The sequence below is a fragment of the Mobula hypostoma genome, chromosome 12 (assembly GCF_963921235.1).
Source record: "Mobula hypostoma chromosome 12, sMobHyp1.1, whole genome shotgun sequence".
In the NCBI taxonomy this organism is placed as follows: Eukaryota; Metazoa; Chordata; class Chondrichthyes; order Myliobatiformes; family Myliobatidae; genus Mobula; species Mobula hypostoma.
In genome coordinates this window covers 19,770,157-19,782,520 of record NC_086108.1, presented here as the reverse complement: position 1 = coordinate 19,782,520, position 12,364 = coordinate 19,770,157, and the positions used below count along the sequence as shown (strand labels likewise).

The window sequence follows — 12,364 nt, the reverse complement described above, 5'->3', positions numbered from 1 at the left end:
GTGGGACCGCACGTATTTGGAGTTTGCCCGTGAGATGCAAACATATTGTGAGCGTTGGTGCGCCTCGAAGGGGGTAGAGGGGGATTATGACAGACTGCTACAACTGATCCTGATTGAGCAGTTTAAAGGTTGTGTCCCTGAGGGTATGAGACCCTACCTCGATGAGAAAGAGGCAGCCACGTTAGCCGCAACTGCTAAGTTAGCGGATGAGTATGCGTTGACGCATAAAATGAAGTTTGCCCCGAGTAAAGGCTAGCAGAAGGGTAGTCAGGACGGCGGGGAGAGTCCGCCGGAAAAGTCAGAAAGTAAGCCGGGGACTAGTGAAAAGGATAAGGTAGACCGGGAGCAGTCTGGTAGGAAGTCTCCTGGGGTCATCTGTTATAATTGTGGGAAAGCCGGACACTTTGCGTCCAGGTGCTTTGCCCCAAGGAAGGAGACGGGGAAAGGAAAAGCGGAAATTTTGAATGGCTGTATTGAGCTGTTAAGCGAACCGCTAGGGAAGGACAGGTCTGAAAAAGTCCAGGAAGGGCGCGAGAGGTTTATCTCGGCCGGACTGGTGTCAGTGAAGGAGAGGTTAAAACCAGTTCCAGTGCGGATCTGGAGAGACACGGGAGCGTGTCAGTCACTAATACTGAAGAGTGTATTAGAGTTTAGCTCAGAGACCCAGACTGGGGAGGTCAAGGTCAAAGGTGTTGGGGAAGGGACAGAGTCAGTCCCTTTGCACCAGATACACTTACAGAGCAACCTGGTCTCTGGACTAGTCACGATCGGGGTGAGGTCCGAATTACCGATGAAAGACATGGAAGTCTTGCTCGGTAATGACATTGCCGGAGGAATCGTGTTCCCAGTCGTGAGATTGACAGGTCAGCCTGCCAGCATTGAGGCCCCGCCCATGGACTCACAGGTTCATCGCGGGCCCGCGATAGTGAATTTAGCTGAAACATTTTTGCCAACCTTGTATGAAACAGGGTGTAGTGAGATAAGAGGTAGTGAGGGAGCTGGGACGGACGTAGCAGTAGCCAGGAAAGAATTTGTGCAGACGCAGGAGCGAGACGAGGGGCTGATGGTTTTGGCAGAGACCGCTCTCTCTGACACAGCCTTGACAAGCTATTGTGTGGAGGAGGAAGTGCTAAGGAAGAAAGGGAAATCAAGTACAGTATCCGCAGATGAGGAGTGGGGAGTGGTGCAAAAGAGTTATGGGGATGAGGTTTTTAACATGGCCCACGAGGTACCCCCCGGTGGACATTTTGCGGTGCTGGAGGAAACAGTTGGTGGAATCATAAAAGAGATTTACCGGCTGCCCAGGGGGAGAAATGTTATTGATCATGACCGACGCGAACTGAGACGGTCACCGGCTTTTGATATGCTAACAAACCTAGTCGGTGTTAGCGTGGAAATCAATGAAGCTAGGGGCCCCCTGATAAGAGGAAAAAACCATTTTGAAAAGATTAGGATGGGATCGGTCAGATGGGAGAAGGCTATTATTTTGGCCAGGTCTACTGATAAGGTCTCTCCCTTAATCCCCGAACAAAGCAAATCTTTAGCAGAAGTAATTAAACGACTCGCGCCCGTGGGTTTGATTGTCCCGAGGAAATGCAAAGAACTGGGACGTTGGGTGATGTCTGTTACAATAGGGAATTCAGTGACTAAAGGGCTGATGAACACAGAGGTGTGTATTGGCAATTTAATACGGCTGTCTGAAGCCAGCTTGATAGTGAACCTTGAAAAAAATGAATTCGGCCACACGATTGTGGTGACACAGGGGCAGCTGGCAGTGATGCAAGCTGCAGTGCAGGCTATCGCTGACCTCCCAACCCCGACAGACAAGAGGGCCCTCAGAAGGCTCTTGGAGATGGTGGGGTACTGCAGGAAGTTTTGCAATAACTCTGCGGTCAATACCCGTCCCCCTCCTACTAAGCCCTTGCGAGAGAAAACTGAGTCGGAATGGGACGACCCTTGTTGTTGTGGTCCGGGACAAAACCAAATGAGAGGTTACATTGGTCACAATTCATCAGTGTTTTTGGCCACTATGAAGTTTGCTGAGTTGGAGCCTGGTCTAAGGGATTATTAATAACACGTGTAAAAGGAACAGAAAATGTGATGACTGTCTGTCAAGGTGTTGACAGCTTCAAACTCGCTGTGTTAGCCAAATAGCTGATAAAGATGTATATTTGTGTATGTATCAAATAATGTATTCATGTTTGTAATTTTTACCTCCCGGTAAAAATCCTTAAAAGGGGGGAAGTGTGACGAGAATACACATAAAAATTAAGATATTTACTGGCCTGGGCTTGCACCAGTGGCATCAGCAGTTGGTCTGCCACCTGCCCTCAGGGGAAGGAGAGATAAGGAACAATGGAGCAGCGTCTGGAGATGTGTAATGAAGGGACGTGAGAGAGAGAGCTGTCTGGAGCGGCTCCCCCCTTTGAACCTTGAACTGTTTGAAGTGATGGACAGGCGATACCCCAGCAGGGGGATAAAAAGGGACCGGTTCGCTAAGGCAGGACACACGCCACCCGAGGTAACGAGACCCTGGAAGCGGTGCACCTCTCACGAGTGGGTGAGAAGTACCAGACAACGGCCAGGGTGGAAAGGTACGATCAGCGGGAACCCGGTGTGTGTCCACCCTTGCCTGGGTGCCGGGTTCACTGCAGAGGATCGACCGCATCTGGAGGAGGGGTCACAGTTGGTGACCTCAGGTGACATCACCAAGGACCCGCCCAAAAGCTGCTTGTGAGCCATCTCGCAGGTCTGTGAGTGAAGCTGTGCTGAATGATCAGTTGTTCCTGTTCTCTCTGTCTCTCTTCCCCTACGTTGTCCATCCATGGCAACGATTACTGCGAACTGAACTTTGAGTCACTTTTAAATTTGGTCATTTACCCCTAGACAACGATAGAGCTTGATTGATGCTGTTATCTTAATTCTGTGCACATGTGTGGTTATCATTGCTGAACTGTTAAATTTATTATCCTTTCGATTACTGTGTTGCTTGTTTCTTTAATAAAACTTTCTTAGTTCTCGTACTCCAGACTCCAACTGAGTGATCCATTTCTGCTGGTTTGGCAACCCAGTTACGGGGTACGTAACAACGTACACATTAACATTTAAAACTGCTTAAAGTACATGAAAATATTGATAAGGGTCAGAATTTATAATTTGAATTTATCCCTACTTTGAATATTGCTTAATGACAAGAAGTTAAATGGTAAAGTTTTATAATAGTAGCTTTCTAGTACCCAGAAACCCACAAGGAAACCTGAAACTTCAGTGGGTCTTTTAAGGAGTTGACAGGTGATTGGGCTGAATAAACACTAGAATGATGCAGGCATATTTTTGTGCCCTCAGAATCAACAGTTTAAAGCTTGGCTTTGGACAGACCCACATAATTAGTTGCCTCCACCAATTCAAAGCTTCAGTGCTTCTCTCTTACCTTTAAATCCTTTCACACACAAGCACTTGTAGCCATTGACTAGGTCCTCACAGGTTCCTCCCTGTTGACAGGGATTTGATTCGCACTCATTCTTGTCCACGTCGCAGTTGACTCCAGCCCAGCCAGCATGACATTCACACCGGTAACTGCAAAAACAAAAATGGTAACGGTGCAAGGCAAGTATTAACTGGAAGCATTCCTTGTTTGAAAGTCATGCCAAGAAACATAGCCCTGTAAATCCAAAAGTAATTTCAATAAAAAAGTTATCTGCACTGAAGTCCATGCAATGAGCCCAGGATGATAGTCCAGCGGAGTGCTTGGGGTCAGTGCACCGCTCAATATACCACCTTTGAGATGAGGAATTTGACACCTGGTCTACAAAAGGTTCCAATGGAACTATTTCGAGAACAGTTGGCTACCAATTTTCTCAGCTACCAATATCCTGAAGATTACCTGGGCACTATGGCATGCCTTTGTGGAAACTGGTGCTGTAAATTTTACTTTACAAAAATAGTTGATAAGATAACTCAAAAGGATTACTCAATAAGGTTATTGTTATGAAGAGATCCATCAGTTTAAAGGGAGCTCAAAGATAAATCTGCTGCCTTGAAGTTCGCCTTCATTGACTGTGTTAACTCTTTCCAATTACTTTCATAGGAAGATTTAACATTCAAAACACAACACATGCATCAAGCATTGTTTAATCTTAATGCATTAAAAACAAATAATTCCACATTAAAATCAAACGAACACATGCAAGCAACAAACAGAAATGCTGGGTTCACCATATCCAAATGGAAATGACCTTTTTGCACCTATTCTTTGGCTTCAAGTACTGACTGCACAGAGAAGAATTACATTCCAATTATGTCCTCACAATGATTCATATTGGTAATTTAGTTCCTGGTTTCAAAATATTGAATTCTCCATGCACCTTCTCTCAATGCAATAAATCAAGCTGGAACATACTTTCAAAAAAAAAACACATTCAGGCAAGTTTGTCTCACCCAGCAAGCCAATCACCATAGGCAAACCAAACTCTGCCTGTATCCCACATCCACATAGGATAAACAGACAACTATCTGCAGGTGGCATTCAGACTCCTGCCCAGCTGGTTTCACAACCATACAGGTAACTGTAAAAATGAAAATAATATTCAAGATAAAAATTAACTGTGGCCCCAAGGTTTTGCTTCTGCCTCCATTGCAACCATTCTCTCGCCCCCTTTATACAAATCTTAATTAGCAGCATGAACTGTAAATAGGTTGCAAGTCGCATGAAGGGGAGACAGAAGGAGCCGCGGAAGGCAGTGCTACTAGAACTGACCTGTTGACGTCATCTACACATGTTCCATGAATACAAGGGCCACTCTTGCACTCGTCCACTTCTGATTTACAATAGGGATCATGATATCCTTCCGGGCAGCGGCAAACAAAGCGGTTGATCTCATCAACGCATGTACCACCATTTTGACACGGGTTGGAGGCGCACTCATCTATGTCAATGTTGCACATGGGTCCTGCAAGCAAGAACACAAAAAATGCAAACATGAATGCAAACACAATTCAGGATTTTTTTTTGGTTTCAGGTCACATTCCCTCACTCAGTGTATGAGGAGGGGTAGGTTGGCGTGACTCAACATTACAAAAATAAACAATTCAAAGTAAACTTTTCACCGGACCAAGTATTAGCCTGTCAGTTGACAGTGAACATTTTCAGTTAAGGAAACCAAAAAGATCAATTATTGCAAAAGAACTAAGGCCTGTTGACGTGACCCAGGAGTAAGAGCATACCCAGTGGCTAGTCTCCAGCTTATGGGGTGGAGCCATGAATTTTTTTTGTAAGCTTGATGGACAGGCCTTGGGTCTCAGCACCTGTTGGCTTCACCTAGACTGTCGGTGAAGATTCCTGTGAGCTTTAAGGAATGAAATTGCAAACCTATTCTTTTATGAATTGGTTTATGATTTCATTGCACTAAAGAGCTCTTATTTCAGCCCCACCCTCCCTATCTCTTTAAACACTGAGCCCATTGATTGCAGCCTAGTTATCTATCACCAACAGAACAAAGAGAAATCACTAGAGGAATTATAATTTGACAGCATGATTTCTGAGGTATTAGTCACAGCTATAAATGGATGCAGACAATTCTGTATTTATTAAACACAGCACACAAAATGAATAAAATCATTACAATCACGGCACTGCCAAAATTCAGTCACTCAGATTTACAGTCACAAGGGCAGGCTGAAAGATTTGCAGACCATCAGCATGATGACCATCATGAATCCATCATCTTGTCCGATCAAAAGGGAGGGGTTTAAACTCCAACTGTGCCACAATACTTAAATATGGAATCAATCCCAAAATTCATGAAAGGATCTTAGAATGAGGGAAAACACAGGCCTACCAGAATCTAAAGGAGTCATTTGTGAAATAAAGAGGGGAAGGGAATGAGTCAGTGAAACCTATTTTTTTTATCATCCAGTCTCTGGGTGCCATCATTCTCAGGAGTCGAGTATTTCTGGTGTTGAATTTGGGGCAAGTGCTCCATGTGGCAGTGATGCTGTGAGGAGAGCTATTGTCTCACAGCTCCGACAACCTGGGTTTAACCCTAACCTCCCGTGCTGTTTGTGTGGAGTCTGCATGTTCTCCTTGTGACTAGGTTCTCCTTGTCCCTGAGCCCTCTGGTTTCCTCCCACCTCCTAAAGATATGCTGACATGTTAAATGGCCACTGTAAATTACACCTACCCCCCCCCCCGCTAAGGCAGCAAGTGGGAAAAATGAATTACTCCCCAAGGCAGCAAATGAAAAAAATGAATTACCTCCCAAGAAGGCAAGTGAAAAAAAATGAATTACTCCCCAAGGCGGCAAGTGAAAAAATGAATCAAAGGAGGGTTAGAAACATAGAAAACCTACAGCACAATACAGGCCCTTCGGCCCACAGAGTTGTGCCGAGCATGTCCCTACCTTAGAAATTACTAGGTTTACCAATAGCCCTCTATTTTACTAAGCTCCATGTACCTATCTAAAAGTCTCTTAAGAGACCCTATGGTATCCGCCTCCACCACCGTTGTCGGCAGCCCATTCCACGCACTCACCACTCTCTGAGTAAAAAACTTACCCCTGACATCTCCTCTGTACCTACTCCCCAGCACCTTAAACCTGTGTCCTCTTGTGGCAACCATTTCAGCCCTGGGAAAAAGCCTCTGACTATCCACACGATCAATGATGGGCATGTGAGAGACAACAAATTACAGGGGTACAGGGGAATAAAAAGAGGGGGTAATTGGACAGATGGAATTGCTCCCCTGGAATCTAATAACTCCCTTACACCAGTTTAATGAAATATGTACTACGTATTTTCCTACATGCCTAAAATCTAATTTTTATTCTGTTGAAAGATCTGGGCAACGAAAACCATTTCATTCTCATTTCCTTTGACCCCTCCGCCTGGCTGAGTGGTAGCACGATCACTTCTGAGTCACCCCACCAAGGGAACAGACCGACACTCCTTCAGCGAAGCAGGGGAACTCTGCGGTTTTCACGTGCTGCCTTCCCAATCGTTTGCTGCACTGAAGCCTCAGATGAAGCTGGCACAACGTTGTGGTAAACCATGTATATATGTTGTCACTCGGTTACCTGTCTGGACACACCCCTCTTCTGACTGCCCCTGTGGCTCCTCCCACAGAGTCCTGTATAAAGGTGTTCGCCTTGCCCCTCCCCCTCAGTCCGGGGGCAGACACTCACTGTGGAGGTCGTATTGTACAGCGAATAAAAGCCTTTCAGTATTTTACCAAACCTCAGTCTTTTGGAGTAATTGAAGGTGCTTCAAACGTGAAAGCGCTTGTTTTCTGGGAACACAGTCATATTTACACCTCACCAACACATAACTGGCTTGTGACACCGACTGGCTGCGCGACCTTGCTCTATACAAACCATCTGGCACACCATCCCATCCCATGGGACTGAAAGGCTGATTTTCACTTAGGCTAACTCATTAAAAAGCAACCTTAAAAACACTTTGAAGAGCCAAGTGCTTTGAGTGCCAATATGCCAAACCCACACACCTGGTGCCCAAAGTGGCTTGTGACAAACAGAATGAAATGGCCCCAAATTTACTATACTGAATGGAATGTTTAAAATTGCACTCAGGGTTGTACAAGGCATCGGTGAGGTGGCACTTAAGAGTAATCTGTTCGGTTTTGGTCACTTTCCTATAGAAAAGATGCCATTAAGCTGCGAAGAATGCAAAGGAGAACTACAAGAATGTTTCTGGGACTAGAGTGACTGAGTTATGGTGAGAGGTTGAAATGGCCGGGACTGCATTCATTGCAGGGTAGGGTGATCTTGTAGAGGTGTATGAAATCACGAGGGGTCTAGAGATGGTGAATGCACACTGTCTTTTTCTCAGGGTTGGAGAATCAAGAACAAGTGGTCAAAGGCTTGAGGTGAGAGGGGAGAGGGGAGAGGGGAGAGACTGAGGAGCAGTGGGTGGTCGGTCTATGTATCTACGCAATATGCTGTCTGAAGAAGTGGTTAAGGCAGGTACATTAACAACATTTCAAAAGATTCAAAGTACATTTATTATCAAAGTACGTATGCAGCATGTAACCCTGAGATTCATCTTCCCCACAGTCAACAAAACAAAGAACCATGGAACCTTTTCAAAGGAAATAAAGCACCAACCCTCCACACACACACAAAAAAATCACGCAAACAGCAACGAAGAAAATGAAAAAGACAGAATATAAAGCACAAAATTAAAAGGCATATTTCAGTTCGGATCAGTGTTCCTTATCTGCAGACTGACATGATTCAAAATTGCCAAACTAGCAACAAAAGAGGAGCCACCAGAAAAACATCAGAATGTGAATTAGAGTCCACAAACTGCACTGATTAAATCTTGCTCTGGCACCATCCTCCGACAGCATCAAGGGAGAGAGTGACTGTCACACGCAGACACCTTCCTCCGACAGCATCAAGGGAGAGAGTGACTGTCACACGCAGACACCTTCCTCCGACAGCATCAAGGGAGAGAGTGACTGTCACATGCAGACACCTTCCTCCGGCAGCAAAAGGATACTTGAACAGGTACGTGGATAGCAAGGCTTGAGAGGGATATGGGGCAAATGCAGGTAAACGGGACTAGATGGATTGGAATCTTGGTTGGCATGGGCCAGTTGGGCCAAGGCCTCTTTTGGTGCTCTATGACTCAATTACACAGTGAAGCAAGGCCTACCAGTACTCTGAGGAGACACTGGGGTACTTGCAGACTATGTCAGAAAGCAGAACACCTCTTAATACTCTGGCTAATACTTATCCCCTTATATTTAGCTTCAGCACAACATGATCATATAATGGATACACAAGAGAATGCAAAGCTGGAATTCTGGAGGATCACAGAAAGCAATATCTGCAGGGAAAAATGGACAGGTGACACTTTAGGTCAAGGCACTTCCTCTGGACTGGAAAGAAAGAGGGGAGATACGCCGGTGTAAAAAGGTGGGGGGGAGGGAGTGGAGCAAGAGCTGGCAGGTGATAGGTGGATGCAGGTGTGAGGAAGGGGGGGGGAATGAGTAGGAATGATATGAGATGCTGGAAGGTGATAACTGAAAGTAAAGAGCTGAAGAAGGAATCTGAAGGGAGAGGACAGTGGACTATGGAATAAAGGGAAGGAGGCGAAGAATGAGCCAGAGTCTGGAATGGGCAGATCAAGAGAGTAGGGCTGGGGAAGGATGGGGTGATGGAGGCCAGTTGGATAGGGAATAAAAGGGACAGAGGGGAGCTGTTCCCAAAAGTTAGAGAAATCAATGTTTGTACCAAAGCAGAATGTGAGGTGCTATTCCTCAGATCTGTCTCTTGACCCAACTTGCAGCTGAGCCATGGTAGCGCAGCAGTTAGCATGACACTATTACAGCCCAGGGTGTCAGAGTTTACGAGTTCAATCCTGGCGTCCTCTGTACAGAATCCGTACATCTTCCCCATGGAATGCGTGGGTTTTCTCCTAGTGCTCTTGTTTCCTCCCACAGTCCAAAGCCATACCGGCTGGTAGGTTAATTGGTCATTGTAAATTGTCCTGTGATTAGATTAGGGTCAAATTGGGAGTTGCTGAGCAGTGTGGCTTAAAATTCCACACTGCTATGGGAAATGGGAAGTTGAATTAAAATAGGTAGCAATCAGGCAATCTCAGCTGGTTTGGTAGATGGAATGAAGGTGCTGGACAAAGTGATCCTCCATCTGCACTGGGCCTCACTATGCACAGGAGGTTGTATTGGGAGCACCAGATGCAATAAATGACACCAATCGATTCACTTGTGGAAAACTATCTCACCTGGAAGGACTGCTCAGGGCCTTAAATGGAGGCAAGGTAGGTGATGTAGGGGCAGGTGTTCTGTATGTGATCACAGAATGCTTGTATTCATTCTAATTTTTCAGAGGAACTGTTCCCAGTAATGCTGAGACTTTGTCTTAAATTATGGAAAATAACAGCAATCTGTGCCAGACTGAATGCAAATTAGAAAAGAGGACGTTGGAACAAGGTCTTACCTGAATATCCGGGACTGCAGACACAATCATACCGATTGATACCATCTCGACAGATTCCATAGTCACATGGGTTACTGGCACAGTCATTATAGTTAATTTCACAATTAACACCTGCAGGGTTGTTCAAACAAAAATGTTCATTTAATGCGTGTGAAATGCATCACAGGAGAACAGCAACATCAAATGGTGCAGAGAAGTATGATAATTTTCAACTCATACAAGTTCCTGTGGGTCTGAGGAGATCCAAGAATCCAACAAAATAGCATGGTTACTGTGGTAACACATTAAATAAACTATTTTCTATCCACAGTAAAACAATGTAAACAAATGCTTTCTACGCACATTAAGCCACACAGCTAAAATTTGCTGCAATACTTCCAGCTTTCGAAAGTTCCTAATTCTGTGATTGATAGAAGCAGAAGTCAGCACGTGCAGAACAGGGGGCTGAGAACTTAATTGTCTTGTTTCTTCCTGTCCATCCATTAATCACTGTTCTGGCTCTGACCACATCTAGAGCTCAGCACGGATCATGAAGAAGCAAACAAGTGCACCCAAAATTGGTTCACGAACTCTGGCCTTGATAGGGGCGTACCAGTGGTGAAGACAGCAAAAGAAATGGAACCCTGAAATTGATGGCTTCCATTCCACACTGAGTGTATTAGCATTTGGTTGCCCCTTGGACAAAGCATTCTACGTTGAACCCGCCACCTCGATGAGATAAATAACATAATAAAATGGAGTAAGTAATCCAGTCCCTTAAGTCTGCTCTGCCGTTGAAAGTCGTCACTGATCACTTCCCTCACCATCGTTTTCCAGTCCATATCCCCGATGCTCAGAAATCTATTAATCCCTACTTTAAATGAATGCAACAACTGAGCAGCAAGTCCATCATGGGAGATAATCCCAAAGAACCAGCACCTTGAATGAAGAATTCTTCCTCAACTAATTCCGAAATGTATTAACCCTTACTCTGAACCCATGCTAGCAGTCCCAGACTCCTCAGTCAGAAGAAGCATATTCCACCTGCTTCTTGTTTTCTACCTGCACTGTACTTTCTCTGGAGCTGTTACACCTCATTCTGCATTGTTATTGTTTTACCTCGATGCACCATGAACTGCATAAACAGTCTGGAAGACAGGCTTTTCACTACATCTCAGTACAAGCAACAACAAGAAACCAATTCAATCTAACCTATCAAACCTTTTCAGAATATTGTAAGCTTAAATAAGGGCTCTTCTCATTCTTTTAAACTCTTAAAAGAATTTAATCCCACTCTACTCAATCTCTCCTCGCAAGGCAAACCTGTCAACTGTGCTACCAATACAGTAAATTGTATAACCACAACTTGTGGTGTGCACCAGCTGCTCATACAACTATCCGCCACCTGCTCCCACAGCTTCAGGTGACCCTGATCAAGGGCCAAGTAGGTGCTACACTTTGCCCAATAATGAACTGTAAGCTAGCGGAGGGACTCCACCACACAATTGAGCACTGTAGGAGTGTTTTAATATCAATAGGGGTAATGCAATATTTATTGCATCTTTCCATCGAATTGTGAGCATATCCACCAAAAGGATGGAAACAGTTCACCTACCAATCTGTGATAAATTAATACCAGTTCACCAAAAAGCAGCAAATTGAAGTAGTATGGGGTGTGGTGCGGCATTAACCACCAGCAGATAATTGCCAACTTACAGAGCGATTGCCCTGTCCTTGACAAGACAGTCTCTTTAACCACAGGTACTTGCCTGAGGTGCCAACCGGGCATCGACACTTGTAGTCATTCACACGGTCTTGGCAAGTGCCTCCGTTCTGGCATGGCTGACTCTGGCACTCATCAATCTGTTCACTGCAGATCGGCCCCTTGTAGCCAGGTGTGCAGATGCACGTATACCCAGCGATCCCATCCTCACACGCCCCATAGTGGCAGGGGTCCGGATTGCAATCATTTTCGTTGATCTCGCACTTAGTCCCTGTAAAGCCTGGCATCCATTTGGGAGGGGCAAAAAAAGAAAAGAGTGGAATTCTCAGGAAAATGCTGTTGTCTGCTGTGGCTCTTTCCAAAATATTATTTAAACAAAAAAATATTTCTACAATTTATCCATGCCATGCCTTAACCATATAACAATTACAGCATGGAAACAGGCCATCTCGGCCCTTCTAGTCCGTGCTGAGTTCTTACTCTTACATAGTCCCACCGACCTGCACCCAGCCCATAACCCTCCGTTCCTTTCCTGTCCATTTAGCTGTCCAATTTAACTTTAAACGACGACATCGAACCTGCCTCAACCACTTCTGCTGGAAGCTCGTTCCACACAGCTACCACTCTCTGCATAAAGAAGTTCCCCCTCATGTTACCCCTAAACTTTTGCCCTTTAACTCTCAAC

General features: G+C 45.1%; 1 protein-coding gene across 1 annotated transcript in view; it reads right to left on the bottom strand.

Annotated features, from left to right (window-relative positions):
* Positions 1–12,364, bottom strand: part of LOC134354645 (neurogenic locus notch homolog protein 2-like) — a 196,466-nt gene that overhangs the window by 49,831 nt on the left and 134,271 nt on the right. The window contains exons 11-14 of the mRNA XM_063063700.1: positions 11,726–11,959; positions 9,978–10,088; positions 4,757–4,949; positions 3,431–3,576 (exon numbers count right to left, since the gene is read on the bottom strand). Coding sequence (XP_062919770.1) covers positions 3,431–3,576; positions 4,757–4,949; positions 9,978–10,088; positions 11,726–11,959 — 684 coding nt within the window. The remainder of the gene's footprint in view (positions 1–3,430; positions 3,577–4,756; positions 4,950–9,977; positions 10,089–11,725; positions 11,960–12,364) is intronic.